The following is a 22,392-nucleotide window of genomic DNA, read 5'->3' on the forward strand; positions in this document are numbered from 1 at the left end:
ATGACATGGGAGTGAGTGGATCTGGAATGTGAACATTTTAATCACTGATTGGAGCACCATGGATGCTTTAATTTGGTCAGTGGGCAAAATGAAACCTATCACCTGCATTTATATAGCACCCTTGGGCTGCAGTGTTTAATTGTTCCATCTTTGATTGTGTGAAGGTAGCGGAAGGAGAATGGTGTGAATCTTGCCTCTGCTCTGCATTGGAGTTTTCTTTTGCCGTTTTTCTCTGTATTTTCTAGAGCAGAAGAAAAATAAAGTTCACTTAAAATTATTTTGAGAACTTTAAAGCACAAAAAACAGTGAGGAAGAAGAGATTGGATTACACTGAGTTTGGTAGAGGCCTGTCCACGTACTTGTTGAGGCAAACGCTCAGACAGTAATGTGGATAGAAAAGATTTGGAGGGATATGGGCCAAATGTGGGAAAGTGAGACTAGTTTAATTTAGGATTATGGTCGGCATGGACAATTTGCGCTGAAGGGCCTCTACGAGTTTGTTAATCAAGTTTCAGGGTGGGGAGGTTATGTCAGAACCATACAAACCATTGGTTAGGTCACAGTTCTGAAATCTACCTTACAGGACAGATGTGACAGCACTGGAGAGGGTACAGAGAAGAACAACGGTCTTCCAACCCAGACTACCCTGGCATCTAGCCTCCAGTGTGCTCCAGGCCCTGACTCCAGACCACACCGGGCTCTGGCTCCGGTCCGCACTGGGCCTAGTCTCCAGTCCGCGCCAAGCCCTGGTTCCAGATCACGCCGGGCCTAGCCTCCAGTCCACACTGGGCCCTGGCTCCAGACCACACTGGGCCCTGGCTCCAGACCACACTGGGCCAACCTCCAGTCCGCAGTGGCCTCTGGCTCCAGACCACATCGGGCCTAGCCTTCAATCCGCACCGGGCCTAGCCTTCAGTTCGCACCGGGCCTAGCTTCCAGTCCACATCGGCCGAGCCTCCTGTCCCCGCAGAGCCCTGGTTCCAGACTACACTGGGCTTCACCTCAGGTTTCATGAGGTTGGGAGATCGCTCTGGAATCACCTCAAGATCTGAGGGCATACTGAGGCCATGCCTTGGTGAGAGATCACCACCTACAGGTGAAATTGTGAGACTAGCTAAGAGGAAAAAGGAAGGATATATAAGGTCTAGGCAACTGAAAACAGACGAAGATTTTGAAGAATATTAGGAAAGTAGGAGCAATCTGAAATGAGGAACTAAGAGGGCTGAAAGGGGTCATGACATATTTTCAACAAACAGGGTTAAGGAAAATCCCAATTCGGATATAAGGAGCAAGAGAAAGCATTGGCCCACTCAAGGACAAAGGACGAAAGTTATGCATGGATTTAGGCAAAATGGGTGAGATTCTTAATGAATGCTTTGCATCAGTATCCACTGAGGAGATGTGCAGGGAAAGTCATGTCTTACCAACTTGGTAGAATTCTTTGAGGAAGTGATAAAGTTGATTGATGAGAGAAGAGCTATAGATGGCATATACATGAACTTCAGTAAGGCATTTGATAAGGTTCTCCATGGTAGGCTGATGGAGAATGTGAAGTCGCATGGAGTCCAGGGTGTACTAGCTCAATGGATAGAGAACTGGCTGGCAGCAGGAGACAGAGCATAGTATCAGAAGGGAGTTTCTCAAAATGGAGAACTGTGAGCAGTGGTGTTCCATAGGACTCTATGCTCGGACCATTGTTGTTTGTGATATATTTAAATGATCTGAAGGAAGGTATAAATAGTCTGATTAGCAAGTTTGCAGATGACACTAAAATTGATGGAGTAGTAGATAGGAAGGGGACTGTCAGAGAATGCAGCAGAATATAAATAGATTGGGGAGCTGGGCAGAGAAATGGCAGATGGAGTTCAACCCGGACAAATGTGAAGTGATGCATTTTGGAAGATCCAATTCAAGAGCGAATGATACGCTAAATGGAAAAGCCCTTGGGAAAACTGATGTACAGAGAGACCTGAGTATTCAGGTCCATTGTACCCTGAACGTGGCAGCGCCGGTCAAGAAGGCATATGGCATGGTTTCCTTCATTGGACATAGTATTGAGTACAAGAGTTGGCAGGTCATGTTACAGTTGTATAGGACTTTGGTTCGGCCACATTTGGAATACTGGGTACAGTTCTGGTCACCACATTACCAAAAAGATGTGGATGCTTTGGAGAAGATGCAGAGAAGTTTCTCCAGAATGATGTCTGGTATGCTGGGCTCAAGGTGTGAAGAGAGTTTGAGTAGATTAGGATTATTTTCATTAGAAACACGGAGTTTGAGGGGGTACCTGATTGAGGTATAGACAGGGTGAATAGCAAGAAGATTTTCCCAGAGTGGGGAACTCAATTACTAGGGGTCACGAGTTCAAGGTGAGAAGGGAAACGTTTAAGGGAGATACGCGTGGAAAGTTCTTTACGCAGACAGTGGTGGGTGCCTGGAACGCGTTACCAGCAGAGGTGCTAGAGGCGGGCACACTAACGTAATTTAAGTTATATGTAGACAGATACATGAATGGGCAGGGAGCAAAGGGATACAGACCCTGAGAAAATAGACGGCAGGTTCAGATAGAGGATCCGGATCAATGCAGGCTTGGAGGGCCAAAGGGCCTGTTCCTGTTATTTTCTTTGTTCTTTGCACTGCCAAGATGCTGCCACACCAGGTGGGAGACTAGTATGGGAGATTGCTACACCAGGCCAAGAGGCCGCTATGCCAGGCCGAAAGGACACCTTGTCATGTCTGCGCTGAGGCCAAGAGTGTTGGAGGCCAGGAGAGAAGAAGAGAAGAGAACACAAAGAGAGAGAAAAAAACGGAAAGGAAAAAGAACGGGTCCAGCAGACATGCTCCGGCTGAAACGTCCTACTCTACCGCCATCTTGGACCGGAAACTTGCTTCAACTTCAAAGCGATTAAACCATTCAAGAAATTCCAAGCCTCTTTCATGGGAGACTGTAAATGAGAGACTGAGATAACTACAACCTTTAGTAGAGGATAACCTTTGACTTGCACAATGTTCCAGTTTGTCAGGACCTTTTCTGTTTCTATACAGGATATGGGTGTCATTGGAAATTTGTTGTCCATCCCTAGTTGCATTGGAACTGATCGTGCCTCCAGGCTATTTCATTACATAGTTAAGATTCATCTATATTGTTGGTCAGAGGTCATGTGTAGGCCAGGTTGGGCAAGGATGGCAAACATCCTTCTCTGATGGGAATTACTGAACCAGATTTTTAACAACAGGCAGTGGGGCTTACATGGTCATCATTAGAATAGTTTTTTTAAGTCCAAGATTTTCTTGAGTTTAAGTTACACCATCTGTTATAGTGGGATTCAGATTCCTATCCTCAGCACATCATCCTGGAGATTCTGGATGAATGTTCCAGTACATTATCACCACTGCCTCCCTGTCCCTGTGTGTGGGAGAAGTCTGTGAGACATCACATTTACATTTGGGATAGATGTGTGAGAGTAAGTAAACTTATATATTTTAAAACTCACAAAAGCTTGGTTTAAACTACAAAAGCAACCACCCCAACACACGCAAAAGAAGTTGCATCAAGACACTGTTCAAAAGGGCCACAACACACTGCAGTACACCAGAACTGCAAAAAGAGGAAGAAGAACATTTATACAATGTATTCGCCAAAAACGGATACCCGCGCAATTTCATCAACAGATGCCTAAGGGAAAGACAACGGAACGAGGACATGCCACAACCCAAAGGACCAGCCACACTCCCATACATCAAAAACATTTCTGAACTGACAGCCAGACTACTGCGACCACTAAGATTCATTACAGCACACAAACCAACAGTCACTCTCAGACAACAACTCACCAGAACAAAGGACCCGATACCCAGCATGAGCAAAACCAATGTAGTGTGCAAAATCCCATGCAAGGACTGAACAAAACATTACATAGGACAAACAGGAAGACAGCTAATGGTCACATCCATGAACACCAACTAGCCACGAAACGACATGACCAGCTATCCTTAGTAGCCACACACTCAGATGACAAGCAACATGAGTTCGACTGGGACAACACTACTATTATAGGACAAGCCAAACAGAGAACATCCAGGGAATTCCTAGAGGTATGGCACTCATCCACATATTCAATCAATAAGCACATCGGCCTGGACCCAATATACCAGCCACTGCAGCAGACAGCTGGAACTGACAACCGGAAGCGGCAGGTACAAATTACTATAAATGCCAGAGGAAACATCACAGAAGCGCTTCACAGGAGGCTCCCAAGCACTGAGGATGTCACCTAGACAGGGGACGAAACGTCTGCAACACAAATTTCCAGCTTGGCGAACAGAACCACAACAACGAGCACCCGAGCTACAAATCTTCTCCCAAACTTATTCCAACTTCTTTCTTTTGCTGCATTTTAACTACTATGTCAGGGAAAAAATGTGCTTTGCTTCAAATCTGGTAGTTTGACTAATCAATTTGCTTTTGGAACAAATGCCTGGCACTTGCCTTTGAAATAAGAAAAAATTAGGGTTGAGGCTGTCTCCTTAAAATATTTTAAGGGGGGTTGGTTTGGTTCATAACACGACACTAGTGAAAACGAGTTGTTAATTGAAGTTGCTGCAGCCTATGTTCTAAATTGATTGTGTCCAATTCTCTCACGGCATTGTCTTCACTCCCCCTCTATTGGTTCTGACTCCAACAATGTCAAAATTAGGATTCCCCACATGTTCCCTTCCTCTAGGTTGTAAGCCTTCCCTATTCCACTCGCTTCTTCCAGGTGTATCACCTCCCAAAATCTCTGTGCCCCCTTGAAATATGGACGTTTTTGCATCCTGAATGTTCACCATTCCACCAGTGACTGGCCATGCCATCGGCATAAACATCCTGAAACTCTGGAGATCATGTTCTACCTTGCTCTAGTCCCTCTCCGTCTTTAACATGTTGTGTAAAACCAACCTTGTTGGCCTGTTGATGGTATGCACAAAGTTCTCCTGACGAGGCTCAGTGCTACCTTTGGGAATGCGTTGCCACAGTGAAGGTGCTATATAAATGCAGTTGTTGGCACCACACGGTCAGATGGACTAAACTTTGAGGAGGGATGGTACTGGGATTGTGTCAGAAATATTTGGCAAATGCCTCCTCCTGATGGCAGGGAGGTGTAATTACAGTGCGACAGTCTGTAATAATTTGAGGTCTGCAGCATGGAGAAAAAGGCTCTTTGACCCATCCAGTCTCTGCGAATCTAAAATAGCCACTGGACTATTCAAATCCCATTTTCCAGCACTTGGCTCAGAACCTTGCTTGCCTTGGCATCGCAATTAATTACTTCTGGTGGGGATTTCTGCATCTCCCACCCTGACAGGCAAGTGAGTTCCAGATTCCCAATCCTCTCTGGGTGAAAAGTAACCTCACATCCCTCTCTAAACCTCCTGTCCAGTACCATACATCTATGCCCCTTGGTCACTAATCACTCCATCAAGGGGAAAAGTCCCTTCCTCTCTACCCTATATATGTCCCACATAAGTTTGCACATCTCAATCACATCCTCTCTCAGTCTCCTCTGCTCTAAGGAAAACAAGCCCAGTCTGTCCAAACTCACTGAAACTCTCCAGCCCAGGCAGCATCTGATAAATCTCCCTCTGCACCCTCTCCAGTCCCTCCTATAATGTGGATTCCAGAACTGCACAAAATACTCTTGCCGTGGCCTAACCAAACTTGATACAGTTCCAGCGTCACCTTCCTGCTCTTAAACTCTATGGCTTAGATAATAAAGGCATGTATCCCAAACACCTTCTTAACTACCTTACCCACCTGTCCCGATACATTAAGGGACATGGTCACCAAGGTCCCTCTAACCCTCTGTGCTTCCCAGAATCCTCACAGTCATCATGTATCCCATTACCCTGTTTGACCTGCCCAAGTGCATCATCTCACATTGATTCAGGTTGAATTCCACTTGCTATTGATCACTCCATCTGATCAGCCCGTCTATATCCTTCTGTAAACTAAGGATATCCTCCTCCCCCATCAATTTTTGTATCATTTACAAATTTACTGATCAACCCTCTTACATTCAAATATAAATCATTTGTGTGTAGAATTTTTTGTATATTATAAACTTGGATGCAGGAATTTCCAGTGGGAAAGACCGATAGATCCAAGAAGTTTTTTAAAAAATGTACAACAGATTGTGGGTGGCACAATAGTTCAGTGGTGTCTCACAGTGCTACGGACTTGGGTTCAATTCCACCCTTGGGTGTCTGTCTGTGTGGAGTTGGTATGGTCTCACTATGTCTGTGTGCATTTCCTCTGGGTGCTCTGGTTTCTTCCCACTTTCCAAAGGTGTGCAGGTTAGATGAATTGGCCATGGGAAATGCAGGGGTTAGGGTGAAAGGGTGGGTCTGGGTGAAATGGTTTTCAGAGGGTCGGTGTGCATTTGATGAGCCAAATGGCTGCTTCTACAGTGTTGGGATTCTAATTTAAATTGTAATACTGGATTGAACCTATTCCTTTAATTCCAGCTGTTGGTTAAACCTGGAAAGAGGCTTTATATGGAGTTTCCTGGGACCTCTGTGCTTCATCCTTTTGGTAAGGGCTCAGCTGATAGAAGTTGTGGAGACAAAACTGATTGTTAAATCCTTAATGAATGCTTCCCTCATCTTATTGTCTGTATTATTACGTCAGACATAGGCAGGTTTGTTCAAAGCAAAAATCATGGAAACTGGGGTTCTTTAAAGCTACCTTTTGCAAGGTCTGCTGAACAATCATCTACCATCAGCTTGGAAAGCAGACACATTGATGGAAGGTATCCATTTGGCCCATGTTGCCAGGCTAGACCAACAGATAGCCCTCCAGCAGAATCCCATTTGTGAATAGAATGTAAGGCAGAAGGTAACATTGAAACTAAGACTGATAGACCTTTCCTTTATGGCGAGAGTTGATTGACTTGCTCAGTCTTACCTCTCTCATTCTGCAACCAATGGGTGCTCAACTAATTAACAACCTCCATTTGTTTAAATAAAGATGTTAACAGACCTCAACAAATGTGATCAAACAGCACGTAGCTGTGCTTGGTCTACCATCTTGCAGATTATGACAGTTCAAGTACAAAATTCATGAATGTTGTTTGAAACGTAACAGGGATCCCTCCTCCTCCCCACTGTTCTTTCAGGCAGAGAATTCCAGATTCCAACTGACCACTATCTCTCCTCAGAACCCCACTGAACTGCCTGCCTCTTATTCTAAATCTACTCTGCCCAGGTTATGAACCTCTCAATCCAGGGGAGAGGCAGCCTCCTATCTGTTATACTGGATGGTCATAACTTTAATACACTCAGTTAGATCTCCCCTCAGCTTCCTCTGTTCCAAATCAAAAAGTCGATTGAGTAATTCCTCTTAAATAAAATTCTCCATTTCAGCAACATCTTTGCCAGTCTCCTCTGCACCCGCCCTAATTCTTTGACAATTCATCTTCATGCTTCTTGCCCAAGTTATCTTTAGAAAGTGTTTGAGCCATCATATATTCTGTTCCCTCCACCAAGGAAATTTCACATGCATCCCTGGTTCAATGTTCTGCGCTCAATTATGCGGGTCAGATCACAATTGATGCTCACTGTGCTTGATTGGCCAAACCTGGGTGTGGACTTCCAGAAAAATAAACAAAGCTGCAAAAAGATTCCTCAAAGTTTCTGGGGTCCCAGGGAATTCTGCTAACAGAATGGCTCCCTGTCCCGTGAACTGGGAGCATAGGAGAGGTTTGGGTGAATGAGGATCTGTGTCCCCTTGGTTTCTCATCCTTTCAGAATGACAGTCATGCCAAATACCTTCCCAAAACTAGCATTTACCAAAGTCTTGGCAATAATGTGGCACCGAGCCTTGTTAACTCTGGTCACATTTACTCCTGGGGGTTGCATTGGGTGACTCCCCACCTCCAGTTTCATCCCCTCTTTGCTCTTTCCCATTGGGATCGTTGTTATTTTCTCCTGAGCTGCCCACTACACAGTCCTAAGGATTAATCTTTGTTCTCAGAGAGGTTGTTGTTGTACTTGTTATATCTCAGATCTAAGCAGAAGTGATATCCGTCTGGATGTATGAAAGATCTTCCTTTGCAGGGTATTGAAATATCTCCTCCTGGACCCTTGCTTCCAGCTCAGACATCCAAATCTTTTTACAGCTTTGCATGTTATTCTCAAAGTCCACACCCAGGCTTGACCAGTCAAGCCCAGTGAGCATCAATTGTGATCCGACCTCCATAATTGAGCACAGAGCAATCAAACACTTCAGTTGGCATCTCACAGATAATGCAGCCAGTGAGCCAAGTCATGGATTTGGACTCGCTCACGGCTTTATGCATGAGGAAAGATGGATGGAATCAAATGAAATATAGCAAAATGGAAGGTCCATCTTAAGATAAATGAATCCCACAAAATGTTTTGATATATGGTTTGACTCCCTCAAAATTTGGAACCATACAGAAAACTAATTCCCACACTTCGGTGGATTGAACTATGACACTCCCCTCTGTGCAGCTCATAGCCTTCAGAATTGCTTTAGAACATTACATTCTTCTGTAAGGTTGCTGGCAAAGCCAGTATTTATTTCCCTAATTGCCTTTGAAACTGAGTGACTTGGTCTGCCATTGTAGACAGGTTTTTAAGAGTCAACGATGTTGCTTTGGGGCTGGAGTCATGTGCCAGCCAGACCAGGTAAGGATGGCAGATTTCCTTCCCTAAACTGGTTTAAGCAAACCAGATGAGTTTTCACAACCATCAGCGATCATTGTCATGGTGATATTACTGGGATACCTTTATATTTTAGATGCATCAATTACATTTCAATTCCAGTAGCTACTGTGATGGGATTTGTACCCACGCCCACACTGGATTTGCTTGGAGTTCTCCTTTACTAGTTCAGTCTCATTATAATATCTCCACTTCTCTCCACTGTCATCTCTCCGTGGGTGCTTATTGTAGCACAGTGGTTATCCTATGTAACTGATCACTTGGACAAATGATTTGGTTTCATAGGGCAGGATTTATCCAGCAGATAGCACTGTTAGCACTGCTGCCTCACAGCACCAGGGATCCAGTTTAATTCCACCCTCGGATGACTGTCTGTGTAGAGTTTGCACATTCTAACCATGTCTGTGTGAGTTCCCTCCAGGTGCTCTGGTTTCCCCCCACAGTCTGTAGGTGTGCAGGTTAGGTGGATTTTCCATGATAAATTGTCCATTTGTTAGGTAAATTGCCCTATAGTGTCCAGGGAGGTGTAAATTAGATGAATCAGCCATGTTGGGATTCCCTTCAGAGAGTTGGTACTGACTTGGTGGGCCAAATGGTCTCTTTTCACACTGTAGGGATTCTATCATTCCCAGGAGCTTCAATGTCAAAACCAAATACTGGTCCTGAGCGTATGCTTTTCCATGAGGTAAATTAGCGGTTGGGGGTCGGTGGAGGTGGGGAACTGCCTTCGCCATCACCAATAAGGAAGTGCTGGCCGCTCAAGAATCTGGGCATCCCTTTGGGGAGAGGAGGGTGCTGCTGAGGAATGCTTGGAAACCCTTGACATGGAGGCATCAGCTGCCAACTGAGAAAGTGCCAAGAGAGCAGTCCCAGGGAGTGGAGGGGAAGCTCTGTCAGTGTTTGAGTCTCAGACTCGGAACGTGATGCTGCTAGGGCTTGCTCATTGTGAAAAGGAGCCTCTGATCTGGATGCCTCCCCCCCTCCCCCCTCCCTTGCCAACTTGGCTCTGTGGACCTGGCAGTCTTCCTGCACAAAAGGACGTTGCCCTGAGTTGGCAAGGTGCGAGAATACTGGAAACGTAAACTCATTATGAATGACAGTCTTAATTATTGAAGTTGCCCTTTCAGGGGTAGCCATTCTACATGCCTTTGACAGAAATATAAAGTCCCTACTGTGCGAAACAGGCTATTCAACCCATCAAGACCACACCAACCCTCTGGGGCGCATTCCACTCAGAACCACCAGCTGTAACTGTGCATCTCCCATGGCCAATCCACCTAACTTGCATATCTTTGGACTGTGGGAGGAAGCCAGAGCACTTGGAGGAAACCCATGCAGACATGAGGAAATGTGTAAACTCCACACAGTCGCCTGAGGCTGAAATCGAACCCAGGTCCCTGGCACTGTGAGGCAGCAGTGCTAACCACTGTGACATCCTATAATAGTTATCCCAATACGAATTCTAACTGCTCTTCCAGCCTTATATTCCCCTGCATCCAAGCTTATGAACAGACATCCATAAATGTTGACACTTGGGAGACTCAAATTCAGTTGAATAAGTCTGGAATTAAAAAAACTTATGTATAGCACAGGTAAGAGGATACCACACTGCCATTAAAAAAGAAAGCAGTTATTTCACTGATGTCTTTAAGGGAAGGAAATCTGCAGATCTTACCTGGTTTGGTTTACGTGTGTATGAAAGCAGGACTCTGAATGCTGGAGATCTGAGATCAAAACAGAAATTTCTGGAGAAACGCAGCAGGTCTGGTAGTGTCTGTGGAGAGAGAAAGAGAAGCAGAGTTAGCATTTTGAGTCCAGAGACCCTTCTTCAGAACTGAAGTAGAGCAGTAATTCTGAAGATGAATCATACCGGACTCGAGACTGTAACTCTGTTTCCCTCTCCACGGATGCTGCCAGACCTGCTGAGTTTCTCCAGTGGATCTCTGTTCTGTTGTGATATTTGACTCTTAATTGCCCTCTGAAAAGGCCCAGTAAACCCACTTTAGATAGCTGTAATCAATCGTGGCCTTCTCAGGGATGGGAAGTACAGTGTAGGCCTCGTCAGTGATGCTCACATCCTGTGAATGAGTAAAACAAAAATTGAGGACTCAGACTGAGTCCCACACCAATCGAATCTTTTCTTCAACATTGCTCGCAGCTTATGACCTCTTAATAACGTGAATTTTATCACCATACCTCTGAGAAAGGATTATCAGGGTGAACTGAACAATCCTATTTTGCAGGTGAATTTCATTCTGTTGTCAATATCACTCTGGATCCTGAAAGAGAAGATTTCCAGTCTAAATGCGGATGTTTCAACTATTAAGGAATCTAGGTAGGTGTTAACACCCCACGGGAAAATGGGCGTGCATTATTTATCCATCCTAGGATTGAGTATTTTGTGAGATCATGTTCATTCTCAGCACAGATCAATAATTATCCAGCTTGCTCTGTCCATGATGGTCTATGACATAGCCCAAGACATAATGGGCTCAGTGGTTAGCACTAGGACCTAGGTTCGATTCTACCCTTGGGTGACTGGATGGAGTTTCCACATGCTCCCCGTGTTTGTGTGGGTTTCCTCCCACAGTCCAAAGATGTGCAGATTATGTGGATCGGTTACGCTAAATTACCCAGCGTCCAGGTATATGGAGAGTGGGTGGTTCAGTCATGGGAAATGCAGGGTAATGTGATAGGGTAGGGGTTGGGTCTGGATAGGATCCTCTTTGGAAGGTCAGTATGAACCCAGTGGGCTGAATGACCTGCTTCCAATCTATAGGAAGATTATGTGAAGACCTAGGGAGATGGGGTAGAAATTAATTCCCTTTCTACTTGAAGCTGGGAAAGGTACTTAATCAGGTGGGAAAGGGGCTAGTGGAGAGTTTCACCTCAGAATCTTTGTCCAGTAATCCTGATGATAATTGGATATCAAATGCTAGAAGAACTGAAAGAAACAAAAACGAGAATACTGGAGAAACTCTGCATGTCTTGTAAAATCTGTGGAGAGAGAGAAAGTGAATTTCCCATGTCTAATATGACTTTTCTTCAGAAGCGTACTGGTTATGATTCTGATTCTGACTAAATTCTCTAGATCTCCAAGATACATCTCACCACAGAAGCTGAAAAGCTGAAACACAGCTCATTATATTTTTTTTAGATTAGATTAGATTAGATTACTTACAGTGTGGAAACAGGCCCTTCGGCCCAACAAGTCCACACCGACCCGCCGAAGCGAAACCCACCCATACCCCTACATTTACCCCTTACCTAACACTACGGGCAATTTAGCACGGCCAATTCACCTGACCCGCACATCTTTGGACTGTGGGAGGAAACCGGAGCACCCGAAGGAAACCCACGCAGACACGGGGAGAACGTGCAAACTCCACACAGTCAGTCGCCTGAGTCGGGAATTGAACCCGGGTCTCAGGCGCTGTGAGGCAGCAGTGCTAACCACTGTGCCACCGTGCTGCCCACTAAAACGTATTCGAAATATATGTATTTCGATTTCTGCGTCCCTTCTTCAGTTTTCTCCAACAGTTTCTATTTTTGTTTCAGATCTCCAGCAATTTACAGTTCCTTGTTTTGTTTCTATCTGTGTGACATTGTCTCGTTGAGATTGCCTGATATTGTCAAATAGCCTGTCCATATTAGGGGAATAAGGTCATTTCAGCATGACCTTAGCGATTGTTATTACTAAAACCATGCTCCTCTGCAAATCGGCATTTTCAAGATGGAATGGAAAAATTTCTATCAATATCTGGAAGGCTTAATGAGAAACTCTAACCTAAAGTCAACTCCTGTTTCTTCACAGGGTACTTACGTTCAAAGCAATGGCCCAGTTTATTCTGCTCGGCTGTTTCTGGGTCTTCGGCTTGTTTCAGTTGAAGGAGGGGACCATTGTTATGTCCTACCTGTTCACCATATTGAATGTTCTCCAGGGCGTATTCATTTTCTGTGTTTACTGCTTGCTAAACAAACAGGTAGACAACTTCAAATTTTCTTACATGATTTGCTCTGAATAGATATTCGCAGATACATTTCCAGTCATTCCTGGTTAGATTTATGTGGCAATGCACATTGGCATTCTTTGGTGAAAATGTATTCTATGTGCCTGTACATAGTTGAAATTGTGGATTAATATGTGTGTGTGTGTGTGCATGTGTGTGCACGCGTGCGCTTGTGTGGGTGTGTGTTCGTGTTCATGTTCGCGTGGTGTGTAAGAGTGTGTGTGCACGCTTGTGTGAGTATGTTCATGTGGTGTGTAAGAGTGTGTACATGCTTGTGTTTGTGTTTGTGTGTGTAAGAGTATGTGTGCATGCTTGTGTTCATGTTTGTGTGTGTAAGGGTGTGTGTGCACGGTTGTGTGTGTGTGAATGTGCAAGAGTGTTTACGTGTTTGCATGTGCGTGTGTGTATGAACGTTAACATTTATGTGTGCGTTCACATGTGCGCGCGTGTGTGTGTGCATGTGTGAGAGTTTATGTTAATGTTTGTGTGTGCCTGTATCTATGTCTGCGTGAGTGTGAGCATGTTTGTCGATATGACTAAGCACAAGTTCTATGGTCACTATCATTGAATGGACCTTCTTTGTTTAAAATTTATTTCTGAGCTGAATTTAATTTTCCCCGTCGTTGTGGTGGGCTTTGAACTCACAGCTCTGAATTATTAGCTCAAGCCTCTGGAATACAAGCCCTGTAACATAATATGAGAAAATATTTCTCGGTCATCTGTGCCACAAAGTGAATGCCTCTATTCAGTAAAGAGGTTTAAGTTGACCAACTTTGTTACAAGTGCCAGGCAATGACCATCTCCAACAATAGAGAATCCAACTATTCCCTTCAGTGGCATTACCGTCACTGAATTCCCCATTGTCAACATCCTGCAAGTTGCCATTGATGAGAAAATGAACTGGACTACCCACATAAATATACAGACTACAAGAGCAGGTCAGAGGCTAGGATTCCTGTAGCGAGTAACTCAACAAAGCTTGTCCAGCACTTCCACGGCAAAAGTGAGGAGTCTGATGGAAACTCCCCACTTGACTGGCTGGGTGCAGCTCCAACAACATTCAAGAAGCTTGACACCATCCAGGACAAAGCAGCCTCTGCTTGATTGGCATCACATCCACAAGCACTCCCTCCATCACTAACGCTCAATAACAGCAACTGTGTACTATCTACAAGATGCATTGTGGAAATTTTCCAAAGATCCTCGACAGCACCTTCCAAACCATCAGTGTCTTTCCATTTAGGACGAGAGTGGTAAATACACGGGAATACTGCCAAGTGCAAGTTCCCCTCCAAGCCACTCACCATCCTGACTTAGAAATATAACGCTGGATCAAAATCCTGGAAATCTCTCCCTAAGGACATTGTGAGTCAACGTACAGTACCTGGACTGCAGCAGTTCAAAAAGGAAGCTCATTCTCACCTTCTCAAGGAGCAACTAGCAACTGGCCCAGCCAGTGATACCTACTCACGAAGAATTTTTTTTAAATCTTCACAGGACAGGACAGAATGAAGCTGACCCTGATGGAGTAAACCATAACCAAGGACAAAGCCATGTCTGTGCATTTGCCACACTTATTTGTTTTAGCAATATTGAGAAGAGGAGAAGGCCATTCAGCCCCTTTTGCCTGTTCTTGCCATTCAGTCTGATCACGACTAATCTGCAAGTCAGCTCTGTTCAGGTGCCTTTGCTTCATATTCCTTCATATCCTTACGCCCCCAAAAAAGACATCTATCTCGATCAGTCTTCAAACTTCCAAATGCCCAGCAACATTCATAATCTTTTTGGGGAGCAGAATTATGGATCTCCATGACCCATTGTCGGAAAGTTTCTGCTCCTCCATTGCAATTGCATTTGGATATCACTTTCTTGCCAAGAATTATACATCGGCCATCCCAATTTTGTCACCCCTTTTCAGCAGGCTACATTTGAGCACAGAATGGTTTGACTCCTGTAGTAGATTGAGGGACATAGATCAGGTAAAGTCTTTTCCCCAGGGTAGGGGAATCCAAAATTGGACGGCATAGGTTTCAGATGAGAGGGGAAAAATTTAAAAGGGACTGAAGGGGCAACTCTTTCACACAGAGGGCGCTGCGTGTATGGAATGAGCTGCCAGAGGAAGTGGTGGAGGCTGGTACAATTACAACATTAAAAAGGCATCTGTGTGGGTATACAAATAGGAAGGGTTTAACGGGATATGGGTCAAATGCTGGCAAATGGAATCAGATTAATTTAGGTTATCTGGTCTGCATGGATGAGGTGGATTGAAGGGTCTGTTGCCATGGCTTTATGACTCTATGACCCCTTTTTTGGTAAATAAAAGTCCCCACCCACTGATTTAGTATTCAACATGGTCTGAATGTGTGTGCATCGCTGGAGAACTGAACCTGGGACTCTCCTATTGATAGTCTGTACTTGTTGTGATCGAAATGGAAGTCAAAGTTCAACACGTCATGATATCCAATCTGACATCTTACAGGTTGATGTACAATTAAACATGGCCTTTAACACCAGCTAATATACATTAGCAGCCAGTTTTGTCTTCCGGTTTCGTGTTTCTTTTGGTCTAATTAACACCAGGCATTTCCCGCATTGTCTCATATTATCAGATAAGGAGAGAATACCACAAGTTGTTGCAGAGAATTTACTGCCCACAGAAACAAGAAATGCCACAATCAAGCTCTTATACCATGAATACATCCCATGTCACGGTGAGTAACTGCAGGCACAACCTGTTCTTTTACATTGTATTTGAGTCAAGGGTGACTTATATGTCAAAACACCACCAGTCATCTCTCTCTCTCATGAGAGAACAACTCTGCAGTCACATAACTTTAAGGCAGCATTACCCTTATTTGAAGTAGAGAAATAGACAATTCAGATTAACAGATACAAGCTCAAAACAAGATTTCTTTCATAATCTAACTCCCCTTTCATATCCTTTACCTCCATCATAGAATCCCTACAGTGTGGAAGCAGGCCATTCAGCCCACCAAGTCCACACTGACCCGGCAAAGAGCATCCCACCCAGACCCACTCCCACCTTGTAACCCTGTATTCCCCATGGATAACCCATCCAACCTACATATCCCTGGACACAATGGGCAATTTCCCTTGGCCAATCCACCTAATGTGCACATCTTTGGACTGTGGGAGGAAACTGGGGCACCTGAAGGAAACCCACGCAGACACAGGGAAAACATGCCAACTCCACACAGATAATTGCCCAAGGGTGGATTCGAACCCAGGTCCTGGGAGAGTTGTTGAGATAGGGTTTAATGGGCATACATCATCATCATCTTGGGATGGAGACTTCGCTGGAGAGTTGCTGGAGCAAATCTTGGTACAGATATTGCAGCTCAATCTTAGAATCCGTACAGTGCAGAAAGAGGCCATTTGGCCCGTCAAACTTGTAACAATCCTCTGAAGAGTATTCCACCCAGACCTATCACCTCACCCGATCCTTGCAAATCTGCAATCCCCATAGCTAACCCACTTATCCTGTACATCCCTGGACACTATGGACAATTTAGCATGGCCAATCCACCTAATCCTGCACATTGTTGGACTGACAGAGCACCTGGCAGAAATCCACCCAGACATGGGGAGAATGTGCAAACAGACAGTCAGCCGAGGATGGGATTTGAACCCAGGTCCCTGGTGCTGTGAGGCAGCAGTACTACCACTGAGCCACCATGCAGTCCTAGAATCAGGAGGATAACCCTTGATGGTGAAGATTTAAAGAAACAGTTTGATTCTCGGCCTGAGATTATCCTCACCAGTCGACTCCAGGCTAAAACAGGAATGTAACTTGAGTAAGCATTAACGATGGTGCTTCATTGATTAGATGCTGCAAGGTGAGGAGAGCGCAGTTCTGAAATTCTCTTATATTTTGTTGTCCTAGATGCTCAACACGGTGAATGGACCTGTAACTAAGTCAGAGATCCCCTGGATGAACTCACAGACAGAGGAAAAGGCCCAAGAATCACTGAAATCTACTGTACAGCTCCAACTGCGTTAAAAAATTGTGCAAATCCACCAGAATCCTTCAGCATTAACCTTTCTTGGCTTTGAGCTACCTTCTGCCGTCTCTCACTAACAGATCACTTGCAAATCATACTCATGGAAAGACTCATGGAAAGTCTCAGCAAATTTGTGTGTTTATGTAGCGCCAGTCACATAGTTAACCTTCCCAGGCTGACTCACGGCAGTATTATCAAACCAAATTTTAGCAACTTGAGGACTCTTTCAACATTGGAGAGCAAATTCTTGGTCAACGAGGTAGAGATAACTCCCTGAAAGTGGCCATGCAAGACAATAGGGTGGTAAAGAAGGCGTAAGGCATGCTTACCTTTATTGGTCGGGGCTTTGAGTGCAAGAGTCAGGAAATTATGTTGCAGCTTTATAAGACTTTGGGTAGGCCACATTTGGAGTATTATGTTCATTTCTGGTCACATATTACAGGAAGGTTGTAGATGCTTTGAAGAGGGTGCAGAAGAGGTTTAGCATGATGCTGTCCGGATTGGAGGGTATGAGGCTACACAGAGAGGTGAGAAAAGCTTGGGTTGTTTTCTCTGGAGCAGCGAAGGTTGAGGGGAGACTTGATAGAACTCTGGAAAATTATGAGCTGCTTATCCAGGGTTGACGGTCAGAATCTTTTTCCCAGAGTTGAAATGTCTAATATAAGAAGCTTGAATTTAAGGTGAGAGGGGGCAAGTTCAAAGGAGATGTGAGGGCCACTTTTTCTTTACATAGGGAGTGGGAGGAGTCTGGAACACACTGCCAGGGATGGTGGTGGAGAGAGGGGTGTTTTGAGGAGCTTTCAGATAAGCACATGAATACACAAGGAATGGAGGGATATGGACCAAGGACAGGCAGAAGGGATTCGTTTAACGTGGCATCATGTTCAACATAACATCATGGGCCAAAGGGCCTGTTCCTATGTTCTGTGTTTTGAGGTCCATAGTAAAGGAATTCAGAGTGGTGGAGAGGTTTAAGGAGGAGAGATTCAGAGCTGAGGAGCTAGATGGCTGAAGTAAAGATCCGGTGTCCAGATAAAAACCAAAAGAGCTGTGGAAGCTGTAAATCAGAGACAAAAGTAGAAATTGCTAGAAAAACTCAGCAGGTCTGGCAGTACCTTTGGAGAGAAATCAGAGTTAACATTTTGGTTCAAGTCAACCTTTCTCAGAACTAGAGTTCTGAGGAAGGGTCACTTGACCCGAAACATTAACTCTGATTTCCCTCCACAGATGCTGCCAGACCTGCTCATCTTATCTGGCAATTTCTATTTTCATCTAGTGTCCAGTCCAACATTTAACTGAAGAGGTGTAAGGTCAGACCTTTTAATAATTAAAGCCATATTAACCGCTTGCTGAACACTGACAGTATAAAGATGGTGTTATGTTGTTCAGCAGGATTGTGAATAATAATGATTTTACACCTCACTGACGTTGACATCAGGTTGGAGAATCAAGACCAGTCCTGGAGTGAGAATACATCTGAGTTCAAAGGTTAAACAGCTCAGTCAGTTTCATAAATTTACCAACCATAAGAAATTGACCAAATTTGCATCCCATCATGACCCAAGAAGTCAGCAGGACTTTGAAAAAAGATTTTGTCACAAATTGTGAGTTGCCAGAAACTTATTCAATCTAACCATGAGCTTGTTAGCTCTGTCAATGCTCTAACTAAGAAAATAGCTCAGGCCACACATTTGGATTTTCTGGTTTAAATTTAACTGACAGTTCCTATGTGTAGAGCCACAGGAGATGGGGGGGAGATGCTAAATGACTACTTTGCTTCAGTATTTACTGCAGTAAAGGACAAGGAAGAGATAGCATGTGTGGAAATAGATGCTGACATCTTGAAAAATGTCCATATTTCACAGGAGGAAGTGTTGGATGTCTTTAAATGCTTAAAGTGGATAAATCCCAAGGACCTGATCAAGTGTACCCTAGCACTCTGTGGGAAGTGATCACTGGGCTCCTTGCTGAGATATTTATATCATTGATAGTCACAGGTGAGGTGCCAAAAGCCTGGAGGTTGGCTAACGCGGTGCCATGACTTAAGAAAGATGGTTAGGAAAAGACCAGTGAGCCTGACATCGGTGGTAGGCAAGTTATTGGAGGGAATCCAGAGGGACAGGATTTACATGTATTTGGAAAGGCAAGGACTGATTAGAGATAGTAAGCATGGCTTTGTGCGTTGGAAGTCATATCTCAATTGTATTGAGGTTTTTGTAGAAATAACAAAGAGGATTGATGAGGGCAGAGCAGTGGACGTGATCCATATGGACTTCATAAGAAGTTTACCAAGGTTCCCAATGGGAGACTGGTTAGCAAGATTAGGCCTCATGGAATACAGGGAGAACTAGCCATTTGGATTCAAAACTGGCTCAAAGGTAGAAGACACGGAGTGTTGGCGGATGGTTCCTTTTCAACTGGAAGTCTGTGACCAGTGGAATGCCATAAGGATCAATGCTGGGTCCACTTCTTTTTGACATTTATATAAATAATTTGGATGTGATAGGAAGCCGATAGTTAGTAAATCTGCAGATGACAGCAAAATTGGTGGTGTAGTGGCCAATGAAGAAGGCTACCTCAGAGTACAAGAGAATCTTGATCATATGAGCCAATGGGCTGAAGAGCGGCAGATGGAGTTTAATTTAGATAAAAGCGAGGTGCTACAGTTTGGAAAAGCAAATCAGAGGCAGGTCTTACACACTCAGTGGCCTCTGGGAGTGTTGCAGAACAAAGAGACCTTGGAGTGCAGGTTCATAGTTCCTTGAAAATGGAGTTGCAGGGAGATAGGATAGTGAAGAAGGTGTTTAGTATGTTTTCTGTTTTTGGTCGGAACATTGAGTATTGTGGAATTGGGATGTTATGTTGCGGCTGTACAGGACATTGTTCTGGAATATTGCATGCAATTCTGGTCTCCTTCCTATCAGAAGGATATTGCGAAACTTGAAAGAGTTCAGAAAAAGATTTACAAGGATGTTGCCAGGGTTGGAGGACTTGAGCTATAGGGAGAGGCTGAACAGGCTGGGGTTGTTTTCGCTGGAGGGTCAGGGGCTGAGGGGTGACCTTATAGTGGTTTATAAAATTATTAGGGGCATGGATAGGATAAATAAACAGTCTTTTCCCTGGGGTGGGGGAACCAAGAACTAGAGGGCATAGGTTTAGGGTGAGAGAGGAAAGACATAAAAGGGACCAAAGGGGCAACTTTTTCATGTAGAAGTTAGTGAGTGTATAGAATAAACTGCCAGAGGAAGTGGTTGAGACTGGTCCAACTGCAAAATTTAAAAGGGTATATGAATAGGGAAGGGTTTAGAGGAATATGGGGGTCATGATTGGGTGGTGCTGGAAAAGCACAGCAGGTCAGGCAGCATCCAAGGAGCAGGAAAATCAAAGTTTTGGGCAGGATATGGGCAAATGCTGGCAAATGGGATGAGATTAGATTAAAATATCTGGTCGGCATGGGAAAGTTGGACAGAAGGATCTGTTTCTGTGCTGTACATCTCTGTAACTCTATGACAGGAATGGGAACCAATGCAGGAGTTTGGGGGGAATTAAAGTTGGGGACAGAAAGAAAAGGCAGTAAGGGGAAAACGGAAAATGGAAGGCAGAGAAACCAAAGACCAAAATCAGAAAGGGCCACATTATTTTTACTAATTCTAAAAGGGCAATAATTGCCAAAAACAAAATGAGCTAGAAAGCTCTGTGTCTCAGTGGGAGGAGTATTTGTAATAAGGTGGATGAATTAACTGTGCAGACGGTTGCGAATGCGTATGTTGTCATTAGGGATCATGGAAACTGAGCTCCAGGGTAACCAAGAGGATGTGAACTCAACATCTAGGCTATTCAATTTTCAGGATAGGTAGTCAGAAAGGAAAGGGAAATGAATACAATAGTAAGAAAGGAGGTTAGTCTGGACAATGTGCCATCTGTATGGGTGGAGCTGCAGAACACCATAGGGAAATCAATGTTAATGGGAGCTGTGTACAGGTCACCAAACTGTACTTAGGTTGGGGATTGCATCAAACAGGAAATTAGAGATACAGTAGGGGTACAGTAAGGGTGTAGCAGTTATTATGGGTGACTTCAATCCACATACTGATTGGGCAAACCAAACTGAACGTAATACAATGGAGGAGGATTTCCTGGAATGTATGAGGAATGGTTTCATTGACCAATTTATGTCAATGAACCAACTAGACAACAGGCCTAGACTGTGTAATGAGACAGGATTAATTAGCAACATTGTGGTGTGAGCTCCTTTGGGGAAGAGTGACCATAATATGGTAGAATTTTTCATTAAGGTAGAGAGTGACACAGTTAAATCCGAGACTCGGGTCCTGAAGCTAAAGAAGGCTAACTTTGATGGTATGAGATATGAATTGGCTACTATAAGGTGACCAAGGATACCTCAGGGGTTGATAGTGGATAGGGAAAGGCAGACATTGAAAGAACACATGATTGACTTCAAGAATAGTACATCCCTATCTGGTGTAAGGTTAAAACAAGGGAGATAGCTCAACCATGGTTAACAAGGGAAATCAGGTATCATGTTAAAGCCAAAGAGCAGGCACATAAATTGGCCAGACAAAGCCCTGAGTGCGGGGAGAAATTAAAATTTAGCAAAGGAGGACGAAGGGTTTAATTTGGAAGGGGAAAGTAGAATGCTTGCAGAAAACATAAGAACTGACTCAAAAGCTTCTTGCGCTATGTGAAGTGAAAAAGACTGGTGAAGACAAATGTCCCTTGTAATCAGAATCAGGTGAATTTATTTTGGACAATAAAGCGATAGCCGGCCAGTTGAACAAATACTTTGGATCTGTCTTCACTAAGGAGGGCACAAATAACCTTCACAAAATGCTAGGGAACAGAGAGCCAAGCATGAAGGAGCAACTGAAGGCAATCCTTATTAGTCATGAAATGGTATTGGGGAAATTGATGGGAGTACAACCCCGATTGTCCCCAGGACCTGATGAGCACCCCAGAGTACTTAAGGAAGTGGCTCTCGAAATAGTGGGTGCACTGGTGATCATTTTCCAGCATTCCAGAGACTCTGGAAGAGTTCTAATGGACTAGACGGCAGCTAATGTAACCCTACTATTTGAAAAAGGAGGGAGAGAAAAAAGTGAGAACTATGGACTGGTTAGCCAGATATTGAAAGTGGAGAAAATGTTGGAGTTAATTATTAAGGGTGTAATATCTTAGCATTTGGAAAGCGGTGACAGAATGCATCTGAACCAGCATGGATTCACCAAGGGAAATCGTGCTTGACAAGTCTTCTGGAATTTTTTGGGAGTGTGACTAGTAGAGTGGACAAGGGTGAATCAGTAGATGTTGTGCGTTTGGGCTTTCAGAAGGCCTTTGACAAGGTTCTACACAAGAGATTAATAAGGAAAATGAAAGCTCATGGTACCGGAGGTAATGCCTGTTAGACAGCAAGCAGAGAGTTGGAATAAATGAGTCCTTTGCAGGGTGGCAGGCAGTGATGAGTAGGGTGCCGCATACTTCATACGATGCTAGCTCTTCACAATATATATTCACGATTTGGATGAAGGAATTGATTGCAATATCTCCAGAATTGCAGATGACACTGAGCTGGGTGGCAGTGAGTGCTGTGAGGAGGATACTAGGAGGCTGCAGGGTGA

The 22,392-nt window shown here is 44.2% G+C and overlaps 1 protein-coding gene across 1 annotated transcript in view; it reads left to right on the top strand.

The window, feature by feature from the left end:
• LOC132835879 (adhesion G protein-coupled receptor E3-like) overlaps positions 1–17,876 on the top strand; it is a 66,421-nt gene extending 48,545 nt beyond the window's left edge. The window contains exons 14-18 of the mRNA XM_060854976.1: positions 6,505–6,571; positions 10,968–11,059; positions 12,539–12,707; positions 15,344–15,445; positions 16,639–17,876. Of these exons, the coding sequence (XP_060710959.1) occupies positions 6,505–6,571; positions 10,968–11,059; positions 12,539–12,707; positions 15,344–15,445; positions 16,639–16,755 (547 nt within the window). The 3' untranslated portion in view covers positions 16,756–17,876. The remainder of the gene's footprint in view (positions 1–6,504; positions 6,572–10,967; positions 11,060–12,538; positions 12,708–15,343; positions 15,446–16,638) is intronic.
• The last annotated feature ends 4,516 nt before the right edge of the window (positions 17,877–22,392 follow it).

This window comes from Hemiscyllium ocellatum, chromosome 45, assembly GCF_020745735.1.
Source record: "Hemiscyllium ocellatum isolate sHemOce1 chromosome 45, sHemOce1.pat.X.cur, whole genome shotgun sequence".
In the NCBI taxonomy this organism is placed as follows: domain Eukaryota; kingdom Metazoa; phylum Chordata; class Chondrichthyes; order Orectolobiformes; family Hemiscylliidae; genus Hemiscyllium; species Hemiscyllium ocellatum.